Source organism: Mastacembelus armatus, chromosome 10 (genome assembly GCF_900324485.2).
Source record: "Mastacembelus armatus chromosome 10, fMasArm1.2, whole genome shotgun sequence".
NCBI classification, from domain to species: Eukaryota; Metazoa; Chordata; class Actinopteri; order Synbranchiformes; family Mastacembelidae; genus Mastacembelus; species Mastacembelus armatus.
Window position 1 is genome coordinate 7,799,337 of NC_046642.1, and position 25,837 is coordinate 7,825,173.

The 25,837-nt window shown below is 38.0% G+C and overlaps 1 protein-coding gene across 7 annotated transcripts in view; it reads left to right on the forward strand.

The window, feature by feature from the left end:
* Nucleotides 1–25,837, forward strand: part of enox2 (ecto-NOX disulfide-thiol exchanger 2) — a 151,972-nt gene that overhangs the window by 99,229 nt on the left and 26,906 nt on the right. For all 7 annotated transcript variants that reach the window (XM_026330134.1, XM_026330135.1, XM_026330136.1 and 4 more), the window contains 3 exons: nucleotides 3,299–3,430; nucleotides 16,951–17,106; nucleotides 23,688–23,894. In XM_026330134.1, the coding sequence (XP_026185919.1) occupies nucleotides 3,299–3,430; nucleotides 16,951–17,106; nucleotides 23,688–23,894 (495 nt within the window). The remainder of the gene's footprint in view (nucleotides 1–3,298; nucleotides 3,431–16,950; nucleotides 17,107–23,687; nucleotides 23,895–25,837) is intronic.

A 25,837-nucleotide genomic window follows, 5' to 3' on the forward strand; every position in this document is an offset into this window, starting at 1 on the left:
TGGAACCTGTTGATTTTTGTAAAATTAATTATTTATAAAAAATAATTATTTTGTAATTGTAACCTCCATACTATATTTGGAAACAGTAATATAGACATTGTGTCAATAGAAATTAAAGTAACCTCCACTTATAGCTCTACTTAAATTGTGCCAGGCTTAACTAGTCTTATGAATATTAAGCTCAGATCTCAGGTCTACATTTGGATCTCCATGTCATGACTTCTTAGCTTCATTCAGTTAGATTTATAATACATGGCATTTGTCTAAGCTCAGGCTAAATTTGACTCTTTTTTTCCTTTAGATTCGACCTTGGAAAAAAGAATTCAATGTTAGGATTGAATTATTTTTCATTTCATGCAGACAAATGGTTTCAAACAGCAAAACAAAGCAATCAAATCTGTGGTTTCAGTTAAAAATATTTACCAACATTGATTTCATCATTGGCAGTATTGTCCCTGGCTATTATTCCTCCTTTCTGGCAAGGTTAACATATGAGCTGTGTGTAACTGTGCCTGGGTGTGTTCTTGCACGCCCATGTATCCCTGTGTTGATTTTTTGGCAGCTGTTTGTTATTCCTCTCTCAGCTGTGTATATTGATGTAATGGTTTAGGATGGCTCCTTTATGGTGAGCCAAGGCTGACTCCTGCCCTCGGGGTCACATTGCTGAACCAAATTTAAAAGCCCTCAGTGATTGATGCAGAGAGCTGCAAGCCTGAAAAGTATAATTGACTTGTGGAGAAAAGTCTTGGTTTATGTATTGGGCAAACATGTGGATGACGGTGAAGCTGATGCAGGACCGAAATCAGAAGAGAATCTGTATTTTCAAAAGAGAGAGGGTGTCAGGCAGAAATTTGATGTATTAAATGAATAGGAGCAGAGGGTCAAAGAAACTGTAGGGTGTATAACTCAAATGTGGACTATTTGTCTGCAGGGTCAGAAGGCTAGTGAAGAGGAGTTGGCTTGACCCAGTTTTTACAGTTCAATTTAAAGTCCGTGACCCACCCATTCAAATGTACAAGGCTTTGAATGTGAGCTGCACAATCAGTAAATACTCTGTCCTCTTGTGAGCAACAGAAATGAATTCTACTCAAGTGTCTTTGACCTGTGCAATTATTTCCCATCGTCATGCTTTGTTCTGTTTTCACTCACAAGTAGATTAGATGGACAACATCTGTACATCTTGCAACATATTTCATTTTCAGGAAATTCACTTGAAAAGTCATTTAGAGATAAAACACTCAGATGAGAGTTACTGTAGCTCTGGGCCATATTTGCAACCCTAAATAATTTGATTGAAATAATTAGTCAATTCATTGATTAGTTGATCGACCAAGGATTGTCATTGTTTTAAAGTAAATAACCTAAGCATCAACCTATATGGATATAATCACCATGGCAGCCGGAGCTTAAGGAAACACTTCCACTATTACCTATGTGACTATGACAGAAGCAAGTGGAATGGTTCACTATTTTAGTTCAAAGAGTCAAATAAGCACTTGCAGTAAGTGTAACAGAAAAGACAGGATTAAGGATGTAACTAGGTATCACATTACCAAATCTCAGGCTATGTTTAAACCTATCTCATGATATTAAGGACGTAAGTAATGTTTTTTTCCTTATTAATTAATTTACTGATTATTTTGTTTCTATCATTTTATCGATAACATGATAAAAAGTGAATACAGTTTTAAAATATAGTCTTTTGTCTTACCGACCACCTAAAATCATGTGGAACAAATCATTTGACCTAAATCAAATATTTGAGAAACACAAAGCAGCAAATATTTGACATTTTTGTCAATAAAATGAGAAAAATAATTACTCAATACGGTACCACATAAAATGTGCTATAATTATATTTATCAGCGAAGCAAGGGGACATCACCTTATAAACTTATGAACTGTTTGTGTGTACTTTCAGAGTACAGTGACAACGGTTATACTGTAAATTGTCATACAGCTGCTATGAATCAACTGACAACCATTTCTCTTCTTCATTTTTAGTCCTTAAAAGTGTCCTCAGTTAACAGGGTTGTGTTAGTTAACAAGCCTGTGAAGTCCTCGTCAGTAGCATTATCATGTCGACACACAGACACAGGCAATTTTATCAGGCCTCTCTCTCTATGGCAGCAACAGCAGACAGCTCTGAAATTAGTAGCTCAGAGAGGGAGGCACAGAGGCAAACAGCATTATTACACATTGCCAGCTGTGTCGGAACACCAGCAGTTCCAATGTAGTGGCGTTTTCAGATAGACACACACACATTTATACAGGCATAGCAGAGTGTTTCCTCCGCAGTGGGCTCTGTTGCAGACCTTCTCAGATGTGAAGTGTGTGCAGGATGCAGGGCTTCTTATTATTAACAGTGGTGTTGGCTTTGGCATCAGGACAGAAGAGGGCAGCTTGGCTCAGCCAGCAGTCACAGCAATTTACAGGTCTGTCAGAGAGAAAGAGGTCGACCAGAGGAGAGAATTAAAGGGCATTTAGAGCTGTGAAATAGACTGCAGATGGGGAGAATGAGCTGCTGGTAGATGTATGATGTGTTCGTGTTTACCTTACTGCAGGGTTTTTATTATGGGGATCTAATTGTATTTAATTTATTATCTAACACTTAGCAGAGAACTGAGGTTGTGTGCGTATTTGCCATGTTAAGTTTTCCAAAGTTTAGTACGTGGCTGGCAAATGCCAGATACCATCAGAATTTGGGCTTAGTGTCTTAATAATCTTGTTTTACGCTGTATTATTATCCTACTCCAGCTTGCAAATGGTGTACATTTTGTATAGATATTAATACATTCCTCTTTTTTTTTAATCAACTTATGGCAAATGGCAAATTTATTTGTATAGCACCTTTCATACACTACGCAATTCAAACTTATGCCCTTGCAAGCAAGATTTGTGTGATTGTTTTACAGCAGCATGTCACTGAGACAGTAAGAGTCAAGAGTCCAGGCTGTTGAAACAGAACAAACAGCAACGTCAAGACAATGAGTTTTAGATGACATTGCTGCTGAAATCACTGTGTTGTCAGACTTACTCTAAGGTCACACTGGCTGCCTCTTTCTCCTCTCCTACCAGACAGAACAAAAAGCTTAATGTTAGGGAATTCTGGAGAGGAGGCAGCTGGACATGCTGCCGCAGCACCACACTGTTAAAAACAATCTTTTACCTCAGTACCTTTACCCTACCTGTGACATGATTCTTCTTCTGGCATAACCTTCTATCACGGTGATTTAGAGGTTACAGAAATGATACTGAGACTCTTCCCTCTGTTCATTTTTTGTCTGTCTTCCTGTAGAAGGGATCTGTAACATAACAATGGACTCCAACTCAATGACGATGCCCATGTCGGACCCCAATGCCTGGGCAACAGCCATGAACAACCTGGGGATGCCTCCGATGGGAATGACTGGACAGCCGCTCATCCCAGGTACCACTACATGACACTCAAACAAGAACCACAGAAGTCATTGTGTTGAAGGGTTTTCTGTGGATTCCTGGCAACGATTCTGTACAGTACTATTATATATGACAGTAATTATATGTAGGTGCTTATTTACAGGCATCCAAGGTGTTGTGAGGCCAGACTTGTCACATTACACATTAGGACCATTTTGCTGAGCCAAAACTTTCTCTCCTTTTTATACAGATACAATATGACACACATTTCACATACACACATACAGTACAGTTTTACTGTGCCACCTTTAGCGCTCTATTTCCATCACAATAATTAGATTTATTTTGTATATTTTGACTGTATTAGTGTTCAGGACCATCACATATCTGTACAAAAGTACAAAAAAGTGGTTTGGTCACTGCAATAGAAAGGATGAACTGTGTTGTGTTGTAATCAGTCTTAGGATGGCACACACAGACCAGCAAGCTCTGTCTGACAAAGGGTGATATGACTCATTTGGGAGCAGTGATATTGAAGCAGTTTCTGTTTTCAACCTTTAATGCTGTGTTAAGCAGGCAAATAAAAATCACTTCATAGCTCTCTGTTTTTTGTCAATGATACATACTCATCTCAGTATCATTTCAGTAACTTTTACCAGTTTTTTTCTTAACCTTTTGAGCTGCCTATCATGTCTGGATAAAAAAATGCAGATTCAAAACTTCCCACGTACCAAAAATCACACAGATTTGTATTCAGCACATGCCATTATTTTCCTATCATCATGTTAGAGTGTAATTTCAGTAGGAACCCTTAATATCGATTCTATCTCTAGAAAAAAAAACATTCAATTTGAGTTTCTTTTTGGAGAAATTAAGAGTTTGACAAGAAACCATATTGGCTTTGTAATTGAAAACATATATGGGATGTTTTTTCAGAGCTGCAGCTCACAATTATTGGCTTTTCCTCATTGCTACTGTTTTTATGACATTAACAGGTAACACTCTAGAGATCTGAACTCAACACTACATTGGCAAAAGTCGATTGTCAATTCAAACCAGTAGTTTTTATGGGGATTAAAACAATAAAAGGCCATTCATTTAATTATTTATCCTGTGTTACTACAACCTCAAGGAGCATTTAGTAAGCACACAGTTGAGCTACTTTCTGATCTGCCACTATAATATTCAGTCGTACCGATTGCTCTGCTATCTATAACATTAGTTTCAACTGCACCCTCCCACTCTCCATCTCAGAAGAGTTATTTTGCCATGTCTTTTCTCTCTCCTCAGTAGAAAGCCTTTCCCTAAAGCCTTTTATAAATCACTTCCCACTTCTTCTTAGCTGAAATGCACTTTCATATTTGAAATATGCCAGGCTTGTGTGTATTTGTGTCTAGATGTGTGTCTTTGTGTGTGTGTGTGTGTGTGTGTGTGTGTGTGTGTGTGTGTGTGTGTGTGTGTGTGTGTGTGTGTGTGTGTGTGTGTGTGTGTGTGTGTGCGTGTGCTTGGAGTTTTCCGAATGCACTTTCCGAATGCACTCCTCAAGAAGTATTAAGGGAAGCAGGCGCGTACACACTTAGGGCTGACATATTTCAAATATGATAAACAAAAGCCTTCCTCCTACAAAAGAGAAGATCCCAGCGGTAGAGAGAAGGGAACAGAAGAACTGAACCTGATACTGGACACACATTCATTCAGAATTCTAGATGATGTGTGCAGACTGCCAACTCCGTCTTCCTAAACTTTATTTGCAGAGCTTCATGGCCAAGACATTTAAACTTGTCATGGCAGGAAAAGCACAGGTGCAGCTACTAACATTAATGTGCGCTTAGTGTGTTTTCAACACATGCTGCAGATGCAGCATGCACAAGAACCAGGGACCTTAAACTAGCACACACAAATGAAATCCAGTCATTAGTGATGTTGTTTGCTGCACCTGTGTTTGCCGTGTCGAAATGACATGCTGTGAAAAAGGTAAATTAGACTGCTTTTACATTTATTCAGATCAGTTCTTGCTTATAGTCATACTTACAGCCAGGTGTTTCGGGGATGTTTGTGTAATGGAAGAAAAACTGTATCGTAATGCAACAATATTATAACTATATAATATAGATCATTCTATTTTCATTCAGCTATTAGCTATTTCAGTGCTAATACCTCTCTACTTCAAATCAGGTTTTAAATACACAACTTTCAACACAATGTTTCGATGTCTTCTTAAGATCTGAGTACTTATTTCAGTTCCATTCTTAGTAATCCTCACAAACCTCACACCCAGTTTCCAGTCATGAGAGAGGATACAGGGTCCGTCACCTTTAAAATAAAACATGATTCCGTGTCTAGGGTTAGCACATGGAGATATTGAATAACATGCATATATTGTAGTTTTTTGAAAAAATCAAGTTTCTGAAAATGTAATACAACACGGCTGCCCAAAAAAACCAAAGCTGGCAACTGTCATAACCAACATTCAACATAGGATGTGAATGTAGCATCGGTTTGAACATTTTTGCAGCTATGGTGGAATGATAGATGTTTGCCTGACCCCATGAACCAGTTAAGGTAAAGTATGTCCAGTCCTAACTGGTGCAGAGAGTGAGAAAGACATCAGTGAAGCCAATTGGGCAAAATAATTAAACTGTCCTGTTTTTACCATAGATGTGCAGGGACCTTTAAAACAGCCTCAGCTATTAGAAGCAGTTACTAAATGGTGATGTAGAGAGGACTAAAGGGAGGAGACAGGAGTGGAGAGGGAGGAGATTTGGGTGAAGAGGACAGCTGTATCTCCCTTTGCAGATCACCTGGAAAAACAGCTGGTGATTCCCTGTTTTCCCTCTTCCTCCCTCCTATTTCCCCATTCACCCGCCTTCCTCCCTCCTCCGCCCAAATTAGCCGACATCTCATTTATGTCTCATTACAGCTGAGTCAGCCACTGTAAAGCCATTTGAGCACATGCTGCTCATCTCCTCTTCACAGAGCAGAGCTACTTTACACACTTAGACTGCACTTAGTCACACTGAAATGATCATTTGGGCTCCACAGTACATATTGAAAACCAAAGGTGGAATCAGTCACTAAACAGACAATTGTAATTGTAATTATTAGTCATTTAAATGACAGTTAATTTAAAACAAAAGGGATGTTTCTGGCATCTAGAGGATCAAGGGAATTATTTCTGATATGTTCATTACAGGTCGATGTTTTCCACTTATGCATTTTTTTTGCTTCCCTCAAGCCAGAAGAACTTCATTTCTTGTACCCCAAGAGAAATATATAGTGGGAAAAAGCCCTTAAGTACTTCTGCTACTGCTTGTGTCTTTTTCTTAGTTATGAGGTCAAATAAAAACCTGTCCCAACATATTTACATTTTTGTGTGCTAAACATGGCTTCTGCACACTTCTTTATGGCTTTTCCTACTTTAAGTCTTGGCATGTGGACTCACTTTCACGACATTTTTATCTCTTCTTTGTTCACTCCTCTTATGTTATCCAGCACTTGTTACGAGAACAACTTGTACATTTGAAGTAATCCAGCTGGCTTAGTTATTGATTCTCCATTATGCCTGAACATCATCTTTGTCTCACCAGTAAGGAGTGTAAACAACAGGGAGAGTTCACTGTCAATCTCTTATGTCCTTTGTCTGCATTATAATTTTCCCAAAAATATTTTTTACAAAACAATTACTGAATCAACAAAAAGCATATGAATACATACAGTACACTACAGACTAAATATATATATATATATATATATATATATATAGACACATACCTATAGGGTTATATACACTAATACAAACTGACAAACATTATAGGTCTAACACTGATGCTGTCAGTTCATTGTCTTGTTTTTTTATCTCAATTGTATTAACTTTCATTGTGCTGAAAGCTATCTAATGTGTTGATGTCATCCAGGCACCAGAGCTTCTCCTCAAAAAGTAGAAATTCTACTCTATCAGACAAGTTCATGTCTCTCTAACAACTTGAGAGTCTTTGACTATTTTGTGGTTATACTTACTCAACCAAAATTGTGTTTCCTGTGGCCATGCTCTTACCAGGTGTGCTGGCTAATGAGTCCATATTCAGTGATGATATTTGCAGTTCCAAAAATGAGCCAAATATGTGCTCTCAGTAGATGCTGATAATGTCTGCCAAGGGCTCCAGATTTTCTAACATCAATATTATTTCTCCAGGAGCGGCTATTTTTGCACAAGTGTCCTCACTTGGCATGGTGTGTGTCTGTCAGTGTGCCACCATCTTGCAGCTATCTTTCTAAGTGGCTTTTTTATGCATTACTTTCAGGCTCATTCATTAAATAAGGCTGTCTGTGCCTGCGTGCTTTTACTACACATTAGATTTTGCCTCTGTTCCATCCACTGTGAGGCTGGAATGTATTTCTTCACCACCGAGTCTTTTTCCTGCCTCCGGCCAAGCACATTTATCCAGACAGACGGCTGGATAAACAGACCACTGTGGGCAGCAACACTCCACAGGCTCACAAAGCATGGTGCACATCTCCATTAATGATAGCTTTATTTCTGTAGATGGACTGGGTAGTGGTTGTGTATATTAGAATGTTTTTACTACATGTTTGTATTAGTGATGTGTTTGGATAACAGGAGACACTGGACAAGCCACAGACATGAGTCAGGTTTGTGTGGTATACAGTGTTTGTGCTACTGATGATGTTTGTTGTCAAGGTCCAACCAGTTCTGTACAGGACCTAGAAGCTGCTCAGTATCATATTTGATTCTTATTACTGTATGTTTGTACTTGTACAGTATGTAGTTAATATGGCCTTTTGGAGTCTCTATATTGTGGTTTTACTTCTGTCTGTATATGTATATTACTTATGAAATTGGGATCCTTGTTTTCTTCTGCTTCCTGAAGGGTTTTTTTTTTGTTTTTTGTGGATTAATCCTCTTCCCAATCAATGGGGCAACAGCTCCACATTAAAATAACACAGAAAGGAGCTTAAATGGGGGTGTCTTGTTTAAGTCACCAGTGGGGCAATGAATTATGACCTGGGAAATCCAGTCTGAGTACCATATTAATACATTTAAAGGTTTATTAAATACCAATAATTTTTAATACTGACAGATAGGATTTCACAACTCTGGAAAGTTATCAGGAAAAATATATTTCATCCTCTGTCACAAATGCAGGGAGGAAATACAGTGTTAACGTTACAAATTAATTTGACGGTAATGAAACCCACTGTCACCCAGCAAAATGGCACGCATGTGAGTCGCAGTGGGTTTCACTGTTTTGGTGGACAACCTTGCATTGTTGGAGCCCACTGCTGAGGCGACTCTGCTTCCTATAAAAATAAAATAACATTGACTTGATTTGATTATCCAAATATTGCTTCTGACCCAACCCAGGTCTTCTAAGAAGACACACACTCCAACTGAAAATAACAACATTTAGGAATAAGGAGCAACAAAATCTAGAAAGACGTTGTTAAACACAGGTTTACAAAATATTACACTGTGATTATAATTACATAATAATGTAGCTACAATACAGAAATTCCAAGGATTAAGTGCAGTATTAGTACTTCACATAATGTTGAATCCCAGGAGCCAGGCAACAGGGTTGGCTTTAGGGGAAAGGTCAATGAACGAGAAGCTTGCATGATTCGTGTGACATTCAGAGTGGGCCTGCAGAACAGTGGACAAGGCCCAGCTTTGCGAAACAGTAGTGCAACTCAGCATCCCCAGAGCAAATAAGAATTGTTTGATGGGGCGGAGCTAGGGCAAACTGCAGACCAGCAGGGCAGAAACCCGCATGGCAAATAGTATTGATGGCTTTAAGACGAAGCTTGATGTAAAGAATCTGACCCCTGTGTGAAAAAGGAGATGTGGTCCATCGTGTCCTGGGGGGAAATATTGATTGCCCTCTGAATAGCTGCAGCTGCAGTCTGACATTTTTGTTATCATCACAGTGGACAATACCATGTCATTATATCAATATCAGTGTCATTTTTAGTGGATTTGGGCTATTCTGCAGGTTGTGTAGTGGCTTGATTTAATGCTTTGACTCAATGGGAATCATACAATAGCAGATGTTTTTAAAACCCCATGCTGTCAACAGTGAAGTGAATACGTATTTGCTTGTACTGACAAGAGTTTAAGCAGAGCAGAAACATAGTTCTTGTGCTCATGGAAAACTTAATTTTACCCATCAGAGAATATTACAGTGAATAGTTTTGTAAATATCATGAGAATGTTTTGGATTTTTTTTTTGTAGCCAAAAAAAAAAAAAAGAATTGAAAAGGGAGTTTGGTTGTGTTATCTCATTTATCTCAATATTATCTCATGAGACTCTGCACTGTCATGAGGATTACATGGGTATGTCAGGTCCTATGGTTAGCAAGTCCAAAAGCTGGTAAGTAAAATCCCAGATATTGTGAATAGATAAAAAAAAATGTACCAGCAGGAATCAACATCTGGTTTCAACATCTTTGTTATCTGACAGAGACAGAGTGAATATCAGATTCCAGGACCATTTACTATGTATTGCTCCAAACTTCAGCAGTGTTCGCTCTAGCATGTCTAGAACATAAGCAGAACCAGATGTACAGCTATAGAGTTCCTCATCATCAAAATACAGACAGCCCAAGATGGTTTGTGTTATCCAAGACACTTGACAGTAAGTATTGCATTACTGTCCTATAGTGAGTTTCTCAGTACAGTTGGCTTTGATTGGAAGACTCTTTTTCTACATAGTGGATGTATAAAAGCAACTTTTACATAAAGATGTTCTCAGATGTAGAGGTTTTTATTCACGTTGTGTTTTAGCATTAAGGTTTTAGTGGATGTGAGGAGCTATGTTCTCTTTTGTGGTGTTTTGAATATTCTGCACTCAGGACAAGGGCAATAATTTAAAATCACATGTCTATATAATGTAGTCATTTTAAGTTGAATTAATACATTTCTGATGTCAACAAAAATTTTAGATTTATAAAAGCAGAGCTGAAATACACTTGATTATACAGGTGGCCAATAGCAAACTACATTTCAGTGATAACTAGCTGAAGGTAATAGAAATGATTTTTTTTTTTTTTTTTTACTTTAGCCTTTCTCATTTTTGTGTTTCTCTGACCTTCATAGTTAATTGTATTTTGCCAATAAACTGTGCAACCGTCCAGGCATATGTAACAGGCTTCCCTAATAATAATAAATGTATATTTTCATATAAAAGTTGTGGTTGATTTGCACGTTTTTTTTTTCACATTTTGAGTTAAGATTTGTAGACCTTACAAAAGATGCTAGATGGACACACACACCTACATTCAGCCAAAATGATTATTTAACTTTCACACACATGTTTTTGCAAGTTTATCAGAATTAATTTTGGATGCACATTCTTATGCATGAATACACACAAACAGCCTCCCCTGGAGAATAGATAAGCAGCCTCCAGGGACAGGCGACTGTTCCCTGAATCAACAACCACTCCTTTGTCTGCTGCATCCCACTCTGTTCTCATCCCTTCCCCACGGATGCCACAAAACCCTCCACCACTGTACACAAATGCACACACATACACACAGAGATAAAACCACCGCGGTTTTGTGATATGAATCAGGCTCCTTTCATTGCATTTATTAGCTCATCTGGATTACATCGGAAAATACACTAGATCACAGTCATTGCTTTGTCATAAGCATTTTCCTTGAACTTGAACCCTTTTTGCTGACTGCTCAGAATCTGCAGTGGCACAATGCCAGAGGTTTTTGGCTGTGTGTAGGTGGACAGAGTGGAGAGACGAATCCTTCCTTACTTCAGATATACAATATGTCTTGCGAAAAATAGAGCATCGTTGTATGGCTATAGAAATAGGGATTTCTGACAGTTATTCCTATTCGTTGCAGATATATTAGATTGTAGGTTCGATATTGTTAAAAGCTAGATTTGTTGTGGAGATTTGAGTATGGAGGTGTCAGATAAAAAAGAAGGATGCTGGAAGGTAGCATAAAGAAGCAAATAGTTTTCATGACAAAATGGAATAGATGGAATAGCTTTTATAATCAGAAGGGAGTTTTTAGTTCTTTCCTGCAGGTGGGGAAATGTTCCAATAAGAGAAATGAAGTCACATGAAAATGCAAAGCGGGTGAGTTTTGGCAGAGATTAAGCAGGGCAGATTTCAGCCACTGGTAGGGTTCCAGGTGGCGTGGCTAGTTTGCCTCATTAGAGAATATTATCCAGCATGCCTCACAGCAACCACCTATATCCCCTTCCAAGCCTCAGCCTGCCACTGACTGCTAGAAGGGACGATTACCCTGGAAATCAGAGAGGAGAAAGAAGGGGAGAGGAGGATGACATTAATAGCCAGGAGCTTCACACAATCAAATGTCAGTTTTTTTATTATTCTCTGCATGCCCTGATCAATGGGTAGCTCCAAATGTAATTACTTTGAACAAACCTCCAGGGGATTGTTTAACATCAAAATGATATGATGGAAAAGAAGATGATGTTTAATGAAGGAAAGTGTGTGCAATAACCTTGGAGGCCAAAAGCAAGTCTGTGTGTGCAGGTGCATGCATGCATGTTACTGTACAAAAAGTTGTGCTGTTAGAGAGATTGCTAATTTAAGTGTTACAGCATGAGAGAGATGAGAGAATGAATCTCATAGACAAGCACAGTTAAAAGGATCAGACAGATGTGTGGCCATTTGTGGGTGGAAGCAGCCCCAAGTTTCTTTTGTTGTTATTCTTCAAGAGGACCCTTGTGCTTTCTAAGTCTCTTTGTGAAGTTTCTATTGAGTCAGAGACCTATACTCACTAAGGCTTTCTCTTTGAGTGCACAGCATATTGACTAGTAGTACATGCAGTTAGCATAGTTTCTACAACAAATGTTTAAAACTTTAAAACCATAGATACAAAGACACCAGCGTGTCACCATATTGTATTACCATCTTTCATTTTCAGGATATTGCTCCTTATGGCAATTACAATTAAATCTCTTAAGCCCTTATGTACTTTAATATTCAAATGTATATGTTTAAATATAAAAACAAATGATGGAATTGCATGAATTATTGATGAGTAATTAAATTTCAGCTGTTTTCTATAGACGTTCTCCACAGCAGGGTCTTCCTCTAACAAATTCAAGAGAAATTTTGAAATGTCTTTATTTAGGGAATTATTATGTATGTATTATGAACAATTATGTATCATGTGGTTAATTGCAGTAATCGTTTAAGCTACAAAATGTCAAAAATACTAAATGCCTATCACAGTTTTCCACAGCCCAAGGTGATATATTTTTTTGTTAGTTTTAACCATCAACAGTACTGAACTCAGATACTCAGTTAACTGTCATAGAAGACCAACTAAACTGTAAAATATTCACATTTGAGAAGCTACAATAACATATAGTTTCCTTAAAATTGCTTACGTTTACTTGATTGATCCTAAATCATTTTCTGTTAATTGTTAATCAGTTCAGCTACAGCAAACTCTCAAGTACATTTGTACTTTTGTTGAAGCCCCCTTTCATGAACCTGCCACTTGTTACAGTATCTAATCAATCCCAGGCTCCTCTTTAAATTACCGTTCATCTGTTTTATTGGTTGAATAAATTAAACCTAAGTAATGTTCTCTTAGAACTACATATTCTGTGTCCAATCATGTTCTCATTACACTACCCTTTATTGTCTTAATTCAGTGTTAAATATCATTTCATTGTTGGTTTAGAATACCTACACCCACAGTACTTCTAAGCTTTCATGGCCGAACATCTCCTCATTTGTTAAAGCTAAATGAAGATAATTCTGAAGGTGTTTTTGAGTCTTCTGTTTGTGCCTGATTCCACAGCCTTTGCTTCCATGCTTTATGCACATACAATATACTTGCATTTAATCTTCCACTCTTTCTTAGCCACACTAGATTATGGGCAGTGGTGGAAGACACTCAGATCATTTACTCCATTTAAGTCAAAGTAGCAAGCCCAAAGAAAACACCACAAAAAACTCAATTTTAAGTAGACGATCTGCCTTCACAATGTGCATTGCTGTACTGTCCGTTGAGTGTAAACTTTCAAAAGTAAAGGTGCTCAGTTTACACAATGGCTTCCTTGAAAATGTTAGTGTGCTATTTTACTAATTTATAAAAGTTCAAAAAATGGTGACATCTCTAATTTCAGTTTTGTGTCACCAGTGGTATAAAACATAACAATATATCACGTACTGTATAGCTAAGAAAAGCCGGGAATGACCAGTTGGACCTGAAAAACATAATTAAATAGCCTTTTGCAGCTGTATTGGAAGGTAACTGGTAGTTGTAGCTGTAAAAAAAAAATGTACTGTAGTGGACTAGCAGAAGTATAAAATCCTAAAAAAAATCAGAATGGTCAAGTGATGAACAAGTATCCTAATATTGTGGCTATTTGAGTAAATGTATTTTGTTACTTGTCGCCTGTAATTTTAATAGCACCAGATTTAATGCAGATTTATGGCATTAACAAAACTGATGTTACCATTACTTTTCAATTTCTCAACTGAGAATAGATCATTTAGTTTGACTAAAATTTCTCTCACATCACATTGATAAGCTAAACATTTTAGACACAAAAGGTGACACAGTTCAACAGTATATACAGTATATACAGATACAGTATATTTAATAGAGAGAATTTCTAGCCAGGAGGGTTGTTGGACAAGTAGCCATTAGAGTCACTACAAAATATGTGTAATGTTGGAAGCTAGGGATGAATGTGTGTAGGTAATGTTACTTTTGGCCACTGTATCCTTACATGGTGTCAAACAGGTGTAGCGGGCAGTGCTTGCGTGTTGCAAAGCCATTGCTTTGAGTTTGTCCTGCTATTAGATAAAATGACTGTGATTTACATACAGTGAAGGCACTCTCACCATCACTTAATGAATAGTGCAATCTTCATAAGATGGGCTACAAATCTAATTTAGGATTGAGTTTAAAATCTAATTGATCTCCTGTAATGGTACTTTTGGATCAGATCCTGGCTTTATTTTTAAGCTTTTTATCCATGGTCTTTTCACTGTGAGAGTTTTAAGTTACTGAAAGAAAAAAAAAGTGACACAGGTCAGTTCTGGACATTTTAGTTATTTAAACCTAAATAAATTATTTTCCGGTCAGGATACAATACTATATTCCTGAACTACAGGATCAAATCAGGGGGCCAACTCAGTGTTGTCCTTTTCACACTGGTAATTAAAACTATCAAATCAACCAATATAATACATTTCTAATATAAAGTGCACTTTAATATATAGCAAAACCATGTGGACATGTTTAAATCTGAAACATGAGAGCAAACCCCTTAAAATGACATAAATATGAATATTGGATGAAGTACATTTGTTTATGTGCATGTTTGTCTTTGTCTACGTATAGCATGCACTGTAATGCATAGAACTGAAGGAGGGAGGAATAATGGTATATTTGTGATGAAACATATCCTCAAGCTAGATTGTTGAAAATGCTGATGAGAGAAGTGGTGTAGCTGGAATTCCTCAGGAAGAAGTAAATAATCTCCTTTATTACAAATGGCTCTGCTACATGCTTGCTTCAGGTTTCAGATTCTTAATGGACGTGGATAAATGCATAGACACACACACACACACACACACACACACACACACACACACACACACTCCAGCAGGAACATGAGTAGCACTGCAGTGAGAATTGCACCAGCCATGCCCTATTGTAACCAGATCATTTCCTCCATATGAGTTGAAATAAATTTTTTTGTGCATTAGTATACATAATATGAGCTCATAAGCATGTTTCCTTGTGTTATCCCTGGAACAATAGAGCAGAAAATGGACAGTGGTTTCAGAAATATTATATTGTATAATATTTTCTTCTGTAAGACAACCTCCTACAACGCTGAATTTTGTCTTAGTGTGCACTGTTTTGTTTCCTCACTCCTTTTTTATGCTGAATGTTTTTCACTTAGGCTGGCTGTTGCACCACCCTCCCATCTTCCATCCATCCTTTCTTATCTTCCTTCCCACTATCTATCTTCCTTTCCTTCACCTTAATGTGCAGACGAAGTCATCAATCGCCTGGTAGCTAGGGTCCCTCTTATCACCTGTTTCCTCTCCCTCTGACACCTGGTTAGAGAGTGTTGGTGAGATCATCAATAGGCATATAGTTTCCATCCATTTTCCTTTAATGTAGTTTGCATAGCTCCTTTTTTTCTTATGGATTTTGTTTTTTCTCTCTCTGGCTTCTATTTCTCTTTCCTCATATTTGTCCTTCAGCCAGTTTTATCAGTCTAATATATTTATTCCACCCTGTACTGCTCCAGGGGCCTATTCTGAATCTTCTGTAATGTGCTTTTTTTTTTTTTATTCTCCTTTACTGAGTGTCATTTAATTCATCCAATTTATCTCTTACAGTAGATTTAGAGAAAATCACTTATGAGAAAATGTGGGATCTATTTTCTGTTAATGGTGTATTCTGGAGAACAGTAAATATTACTTCTCCTTCACCAGATGTATGGCTGGTTACTGAAGATCAAAATAGTCTGAATTGTAATGGAACCCACGTAATGTTTGCTGTACTTTTTCACTGCTTAAGGGAAATGTTTAATTTGCAACTTTAATTTAAAGTTCAACTTGTCAAAATTCTGTTCAATTAAATCTTTGACAGGTCCATTTCTGTGATGTTTATATATTAGTTATTTAACACTTTGGGCCCTTGAGTCCAACTGATACCAGAGAATCATACCTACATACTGGAAATGTTGGACACACTGGAAATGCAAAGTAGAAAAATCTAAAAATATTGATTTACTGAAATATTTCTCTGGTTCTCTTTGTCATTGTGCTGCCTGTTTGTTTATTTCATGATTCTCATTTCATTTCATCACCTTCTGTAAAACTGCTGTTAGTCAACATGTCACATTGATTTTGTTACATGTCTAATATTTTGCAGTGTATGCATAATCTCCAGTGAAGGATTTGTTTTAGTGAGCAGTGTTCCTGCCTGCACATACAGGTGCATAAACACTACACGCCCTGCAGAATAATTGTCAAGTCCAAATCCTCTGCATGTGATGTTGAGCCATATTGGAGGGCAGCCGCATTTCCATTTCAAAAAGTCTGTACTGTTCATGGATGCGTGTGCACATAAAAACACGTGGATGGTGTGTCTGTGTGTGTGTCTGTGTCTGTGCGTGCGTGCGTGTGTGCATGTTTTCTCAGCTGCAGTATCAATCAATACTGTAAATAAGTGTACATTGTCTCTAAGTCATCACTCAAAAACCAGGAGTGAGTCAGTAAAAAATTATTCACATACACATGTTGTGTATAACATGATTTATTCATGAATGGCTGTGTATTCCATTATGTGTAGGCTATGTGTGTGGTGCTGGTGTGACAGAAAAATCTCTCAAAAAACAAGTAAACAACATGAAATGGAACTTTAAAGATCTAGTATAGGCTGACCAAAGGTTAGTTGCTGGAAGCAGATCTGTGTTATAAATGTTACTGTGTAGGTGTTTCTGTTTTTCCCAGGAAAGAACTGCTGTGTGATCATATATTTCTCCTCTGCCTTTAGATTTTGATCCCAACCTTGGTATGATGGCTGGAATTACCCCCATGAACCCTATGATGCCCGGGCTTGGTATGGTGCCTGCACCACTGTCCCAGGATGTACCAGTTGTTAAGGAGATCATCCACTGCAAGAGCTGCACACTGTTCCCCCCCAACCCCAGTAAGTCCTAATGTCATCTTTAGCCTTCAGTGGCACTACCTCCAGTGTTTCTGCTACTGACTTCACATAAAAGCATCACAATCACATATCTCCTGCCCTTTCTTTGTCAATGTTGCTCACTTCTAATGGAGATGGTTTATTTCTTGTTGGTTTCAACTGCAAACTTCTTTTTTGATTAAGTGCTAAGTTGGTCAGAAAAAAATCCTCTCCCCAATGTCAAAAGATCGCTTGACCCATAGTCGAAAACCCAACAGTATCTAGTTCGCTACTGTTGAAGATTTAGAAAAACTTCTTCACATTATTCACATTTGAGAAGCTGTAACCAGAGAAATTTTGACATTTAATATTGACCAATAATTGATCATTTAAAAGTAGTAGTAGTGCTTTTTAATTGTCTTATGATTAACAAATTACTTCAGCTCTAAGCATTTTACAGTTTTGGTCAAACGATCTGCTTACTTTTCACTGAATGTGAGAAAAAAGCGAGAAATGAGGGTGGTTATATTACATTTCAGCATGTGTATTTGTTTGGATCATTCATCTCTGTGAGGACTTGACATTATGCTTTTGTTACACGTCAGACTCAGAAGTTTTATTAAAATTTTGTTCAGACTTACTATTCCAATATGGGAAACATCAATCAAGCATGCCGCAATAAGAACTGATAATCTTTGTTGCTCATCTTTTATTTTCTTCCATCCTCATCTACCTGCCTAACATTTAACCTGATCATCATGAACTGCATTTACATGCACACAAGCAACTGGAAATTGTCAGGGAGCGTTACTTTTTATAAGCTGACTAGAGGTGTGCTGCACAAGCTGATGTTTATAAATATGTCACCTCCACCTTCTAATTACCCAGTGTTACAAATAAAAAAGTAGGGGGTCCTTTTGATTGATCCCACCTTCACTTTTCAGATATTTTGCCACAGAAAAGTTTCTGCTTGGGGACTTATTTTTCAAACAAGTCTTACATGTCATCTTCAAGGTGAACTAAAGCAAAAGCTCCGCACCGCAGTATGGTCTGGGAGTTTACAATGATTTCACAAAACAAAACACACACTCTTGCATTCTGTTTGGCAAATATAGTTTTGTTGTTTTTTTTTTGTTTTGTTTTTTTTAAACCATGGATGTAAAAATGTTTTCAAGACACATTTGTATATCTGCACTGTGCATTGCAGCTTTGGATAAACCGCCACTGTTGCAACATGGTGCAGAAGGAAAACTGATTAAAGTTTAACTTCACCAAAGAACATTTTCCTAGCTAGTCTGACACTGTATTTTAATATGTCCAGAATGATCTGTGTACTAAAATCTGAAACCATGTGGTGTCCACCACATTGAATTGTCACTTAATACAGGGTCCAAGGAAACAGTTAATCTCTGATTCTGATTCTGATGCTCATCTCTATACCACATAAGCATACATTTGAGAAAAACTCTCTGGACTTGATTCTTCTCATTAAGTTCAAGTAAGACTGATAAAAAAAATATAAACACCCAATGTCACAGGATTACATGACATAGTGTAGTTACTTCATTTCAAATATATTACTGAAAAAACATATTACTCATACATACTCAGCACATCTCAGTGTGAGATGGAGCGCCCCTTCAGTTTTGAGTAAGTTACTGACCTAGGAGAAAATGTTGATGTGGTCACACAAATAAGGTTTACTCTGTGACTAATGTAGGTGCTGGATTTTGATAAGAAGAGTGTGTGGAAACCAACAACACTCTAGATTTACTAGTCAATCCACCAACGTCTCATAGATCATGGCCACCTCATGGAGCTGGTCCAGCCAAAATGAGATACTAGACAATACCCAGAAAGTCCTGCAGAGTGTAACTGCTTTTAATTTCTTTGGAAATGTGCAACTCAGCAGATCAGTTACTGAACCTCAGGTTTATCTATAAGGTTTACCAGGCTTTTGGAAAATGTGGTTGTTATTGTAGTACTGTTAATTATATGTCTCACTAAAGCTGTGTCAGCTCCCAGTAGAACAGGGCTGATCAGGAAAAGGAAGGAGAACACTGATGATAAGAGGTGTTGCATTATGTTTTACCATATGCATGTCAGAATTGCTTTTAACAATAAAACAGTGATGTTCAATAAACAATGAATAAAATGTAATAAAATCTCAACCATGTGTTTAGAGCAGCAGCTAAAAAGCCTTAGAAAACAGTTAAATGTGGTGTGGACAAAATGTTTGCAGTTCTTTCTAAGAGAGAACTGCTTTTTAGGGCTCCTATTAACATTCACACTTCTTTTTCATCAGTTACTGGTTTTTTTTTTTTGATCAACTGGTTAGGTATTTAATCTGTTTGAAAATTACAGCAGTTAGAAAAAGGCAAATAAAATCTTTCATAGTTCCCCAAGGCCCACAGTGACATTTCAACAGTTCAAAACTCTAAAAGAAAAAATGGGTATAATATAACACTGAGAAAAACAGAAAATCCTCATATTTGGGAAAAATTGTGCATATTCTGATAAAGTGTCAATCAGCTAATCAATTAATTGATTATTGTCTTAGCTACAGTGTTACTGAATAATAAGTAATAGGTGAGATCTGTCCTACAATGGCCCCACAGGAACTGAGACCTATTGCACTGTACCAGATAGCTGTGAGGAATGCAGATTATTTGGAGGGTTGTGCTGTACAGTGTGTGAGGAATAGAGAAAAAACAACCATTAATGCACTCAGGCTTTTAGCAAAAATTGCTGGCATCTAGACAACAAGGCTGCATATGGTGTCCATCACAATAGTCATTAACCTCTAACTGCGCACACTCAACCTAACACCACATGCAGCCTCCCTTTTCATTGACCTTTAGCGCAGCAACAACAACCCTGCAGCCCTCCCCTAGCTCTTGTGCTCTAATCCTCTTCTTCTGTCTCCTCAGTGTGCATAGCCCTACCTTCAGTGAGTGTTGATTTATCAGACTCTTTCATGTTGCATCTTTTCTGCAGTCTAAGCCTCCACATTCAGTGTTAACCCCTCTTTTACTTTGTTTGCTTCTGCTTTTTCCCACTCACTTATCTAGGGCTGCAGTGGTATACAATACTTTTTTCTGCTTCTTTTCTTTTGCAAATGCTTGACACTCAGTGTTGGGATCTGTCGACTCACTTTGATAATCAAACTGGACATTGAAATCTGTGTTGCCTTTCAAATTTCTGTCAAATGTTTTTTTCAATCCCTTTAAGGGGAAAGTGAACCATGTTTATCTTTTTAGTGCCAAAACGATGCTAGCAGTGTGTACCATTGTTAGAGAGATACGCATACAGTATACACACTCCATTAGGCCTGAAGAAAGAAGGTTCTCAACTAGTGAAAGTTTTTTTTTCTTTCCATTTCTAAGACCTCATCGCTCGCACATATTTAGGACAGTCCTCAAATAGACATTACTGAGAGTCTTGAGATGTTTGTCCCACCATTTTGATTATTTATTATTGACTAATATTTTAAGTCGATGTTGTACATTATAAAAATATGTAAAAAGCAGCAAATCCAAGATCCTTGTAACTGACCAACTGAACACTAGACAAACATGGAAAGCCAGACCTGGTTCCTTTCTAAGTGAAAGGATGTGGGTCTAGACCCACAGAGTTAGTCTGGCTTGACAGGCTATTACTGAGGTTAGGAACACTATACATCTACTGTGTAAAAGTAGTTGATCTTCAGAGATGACTCCTCCCTGTGATAGCCCCTCTGGTCATTACAGAAATGCATAGCAGTCGAGGTGATGGATGGTGATGATTTGTGTTTGTGTAACAGAGCAGTAGCTGCCACACACACAGGCAGGCCTGTAGAGTGGGTCCTCCATATTTATCCAAAGTAGCATATCAGAATAAAAGCATGTAAATGATCCATAACATCTTAAAATATAACTCATTAACATTCAATACAAGATGTTGATTGTACTGTAAATGTGCACCAAAATATAAAATATTTTATACTCTCACAGTGGAATGACATTATATCATTAATTCTTTATATTATTATGTAGGCAAATCATTTTGTTCCTACACTGGACTCAGCATCCTCCCTCCCTCCTCAGCCTCCAGAGTTTCTACGGAATTTATAATTATCGGCCTTAAGGTTTTGGTCCCAAAGTCACTCGAAGGGACGCACGCAATGAGTAACAATTCTGACAAATAACTATCACTGAACTTTTCATATGTTGTACGATATCATGTAGACCTATTATTGTAATGTATTATTGTAATAAAATGTTCTAATGTACTAAACAGTGGGGTTCAGTAGAACGGTAGCAACCTACCCAACAGATGCTGAACCAACAAATAATTAATACTGCAAAATGAAAACATGACACACTGGTTACTGCAGCACCTGCTTTCCTTTCTCTGTTCTCTCCATCATCAGCATCACTACCATCAGTCATTGATGGATCAAAAAGGTTAGTGATTTGGAGCCCTCTTTTGCATTAGCCAACAAAGTTTTTTCTTGCTATCACAAACTTTTTATGCAACCCCTTTACTTTTTTTTGTCAATTCCATCTCAGAGCTAGTTGAACCCACCAACTCTGGAGGTCAAGGAATAATCCATCAGTCAAAGTTTTGCCTTTACAGTCACATTTAAAGAAAGTATGAGGCAGCTGGAAAGAAAAGTAGTGGTAACCTGGGTGTGTATGTGAGAGAGAGAGAAACTAGGGAAAGATAAAAGGAGGACATGATGCTGAACTCAGGTACTGAAAGTTGCGATGCAACTCTTCAGAGTGCTATATGAGAGTGCAAGGGGCTCTGACAGCAAGGGGATTATGAACTGATAAATCCTTTCAGCCAGTAGAAAACTTTCTTTGTGTAGTTACTATATGTTTTACTGCTTGATATCTCTGTAACTTCCACTTTATTTGTTTTGTTTTTTTTTTTGTTTTTTTTTTTGATATTTGGATGTGCAGTACTGCAACACACACACACACACACACACAGACAAACCAAAGGATAAAGTCACAGAGCACATAAATGCATCATAGAAATACAAATGAAAATGCAATATTTGAATTAAATGGAATTATTAGTTAAAGCATTGAGTGCCAGTGTTTTTATTGCACTTTATTGCCATATTTAAAGTGTTTTTTATTTGACAGTGAAATCTGATGCAAAATCTATATTACTGCACTGAACCAACACACATTTGAAATACTTTTGATCAGCCTGGAAAAAGAAGATATCTGAATTACTCTCTTGGTGCTGGCCCTCATGATACACCTTAGGTATCCAACCAAGTTCAGCCCCAGTTCTTTCCAATATCTACAGATGTGGGAGCATCAGTAACTGTGAGTGCTAGGTACTTTCCAGCAGACATCCAGAAATACAACATCCTCAGCGTTCCACTGATTAGCTGGTTCACTCTTCATAGACCCCACTAATCACATTTATCATGGATGAGATGCTTGATCTATTGGAGATTAGATCAGTCAACACTCATCTGTGTTGAATAAGTGATTTTTGCAATGCAAGGGACCTTCCACATGAGAGGATTTGCAATCACTTTGTAGCCAAAAGGATTTCATTTCCATGCATGGAATGGTTTGATATTAACATTTATCTAACAAAAACTATCTGAGCATATTGCTCCGAGTGATCATTATTCATGCGTTAAGCTTTTATTATTTTTTTAGGTCATGAATGCTGTGTTTTAAATATGGCTTAATTAAATTTTGCAACATCCAGCTTAAGAAAGTGGTATGTTTTTCAAAGACTTTGATTGATTGCGTATGGATTTACAAATTTACAAGTGAACTAGCCCTTAGTCTTCTTAGCCTGAATGTGGAATTTGACCTCAGGACTTTTTGGGGATTTTTCATTCATGCCTTCTGGATGTTATGTATTTGCTTTTATTTTCTTCACTCATTACGAGAGGATTAGTTGCTTTATCATGGCATGACTGCTTTTCCTCTTCACAATCAATTTTTTTAATAGATCTTTTTTATTATAAATAATAGAACCTAATCAGTATCTGTTTGCATGGGTAACTTTCAGTTCCATTACATTCACTTCTATGCATATTTAATATACTGATGTACCTGGTAGGCACACTGTACAGTACAAACCTAGGCATTGATGCATCACTGCTGTTCAGATTTTGGCATCTAAAGTAAGAACTGAATAAATATATTTTTGGATTGGAGCTACAAGTGTGCAGCTGCTTCTTTTCTTTCCCTGTCCAGAGAGCATCATATTGTTATTCAGATTATCTTTTATTGACTATACATACAAGCATACATATTTCATTTTAAGCAATAAAAAATGACAGGAAATCAGCTGTGCTCCTGAGGTCTGCCAAACTGATTTCTAGGAATGGTGTAATCATCAGAGCATGTTTTTTGCCATTTGATATATTGTCTTCAGCTTTTTAAAGAGAAAAATTGAGTTTTGCGACAGCTGAATATTTTTTTGTGTCCTGTGTGTTTCAGCTCTATTATTGTTACATGTGCATATGCACGTTTTCATTGTTCAGGGTATATTTCTCAGTCCTGACTTCACATTTCACTAGTGATTTTTGTTGTTATTTTTGTTGTTATTTTGTTGTAATTCTGTCTACTACTTCTGCACAGACCTTCCCCCTCCAGCCACAAGAGAGCGCCCTCCAGGGTGTAAGACTGTGTTTGTTGGCGGTCTTCCAGAGAACGCCACCGAGCAGCTCATCATGGAGGTCTTTGGACAGTGTGGTGATATCACTGCCATACGCAAAAGCAAGAAAAACTTCTGCCATATCAGATTTGCTGAGGAGTTCACTGTGGACAAGGCTCTTTTCTTGTCAGGTAAGCTGTCACAAATTTGTGTTAATGGCTTTTAATATAATATTCCAGTATAATTGTTTCACTTACTGCAATAAAATGTGAAGTGTAGTAAAGTGGCTGGAAGTGAACACCATGGTCATTCTTCTTATAGACACTGTTAAAAAGTTTGTCAGAAATTATCTCACTTTTTAGCTGGAAGAAAAAATCGAAGTTATGGATTCTTGGACAACAAACACAATACTGTATTTCTCAAAAAAATAGTTAAACACAAACCTAAATGATCAACCAATTATTCAGCATTCCTTCTTTTTTCATGTTGAGAAGGCCACGACAAGAACATTTTAAAATGGGACTTCAAAAACTACTTTTCCCAACAGGACTACAAAGAGGGGTCTATTAGTTTTCTCATAGTGGTTGAGAATAATAATACTCTCAGTAAACAGAAGTTTTAAATGGCCATTAAGGCAAAAAAGCATCTTTATTAACCCTTTGTCACCAGCTTATGGTTTCTTAACTTTCATTTTCAAAGCAGTTTCTAGAGCCTAGATGTCCACTGGCCACATTTTCTACTGGAAAAAAAACCCATTTATTTAACAGTTGTATTCACTGCATATCTTTGTGTTCATGCATGTGGAAATGTATGAGTTTGAATGAGAGTCCCAGTGACTTTTGTCTTCATCTATACTTGCAGTGAGATTTGGAGCTGAGATCCATATATTAGCCAGATAACAGAGATGTGTAGTTTCCCCATAAATATTACTCCACCCACATATACACATGCTGTGCAAACACAGCACCCAGCAATGCAGCACACTGAGATCTCCTCATGTGAAATATTGAAGAAGTGTTAGATTGGTAGCCTGAAGCATACAGCACGGACTGAAGCAGAAGCCCCCAAACTCTCACTCATTTCTTTTTCTTTTCATGCTGGCATCTGCCACTGGACCCCTCCTTCTGTGATGACAATGTGCTTGGCTCCTTAGTGAATCACACTGGGCATCATTACTGTGCACACACACTCACATGTGTACCCTAACACACACCGAAAGCATTCTCTGATCGTTTCAACCAATTAAATCACAAAATGGGCAGGATTTCACTTCAAATCTGAAACCAGCCATTAGTGAAAATTGAGTAGTGAGGAGAGATTGAGAATAAGAGGGAAGTGGTGAAGTAAAGAGGGGGTAATGAGATACTGTGGTCTTACAGTGCCACTACAGATCTAATTTTCCTCCCTAAGTCTCCCATGTGTATTGACAAAAAATGCTGACTTTCTTACTGTACAAAAATGCACAGTAAAGTATGTTTTGCAAACAGCAAGCAAAACAGGTAGCTATGGGGAATAAGAGAGAAGTGTAGACGTTGAAGTAGATGTAGACACCAACGGAGACCCTGATCATTATCTCTGAAATGTTTTAAACACACCTTGTACAGCTCAGAAAAAAACCATCCATCTTCTTCCGCTTATCCGGAACCGGGTCGCGGGGGCAGTAGCCTAATCAGGGATACCCAGACTTCCTTCTCCCTGGACACTTCCTCCAGCTCTTCCGGGGGGACACCGAGGCGTTCCCAGGCCAGCGAGGAGACATAGTCCCTCCAGCGTGTCCTGCGTCTTCCCCGGGGCCTCCTCCCGGTGGGACATGCCCGGAACACCTCCCCAGGAGGCATCCAAAACAGATGCCCGAGCCACCTCAACTGACTCTTCTCGATGTGGAGGAGCAGCAGTTCTACTCCGAGCTCCTCCCCAGTGACCGAGCACCTCTAAAGGAGTGCCCGGCCACCCTGTGGAGGAAGCTCATTTCAGCCGCTTGTATCGGCGATCTTGTCCTTTCGGTCATGACCCAGAGCTCATGACCATAGGTGAGAGTAGGAATGTAGATTGACCGGTAAAATGAGAGCTTCACCTTCCGGCTTAGCTCCTTCTTCACCACAACGGACCGGTACACCGACCGCATTACTGCTGC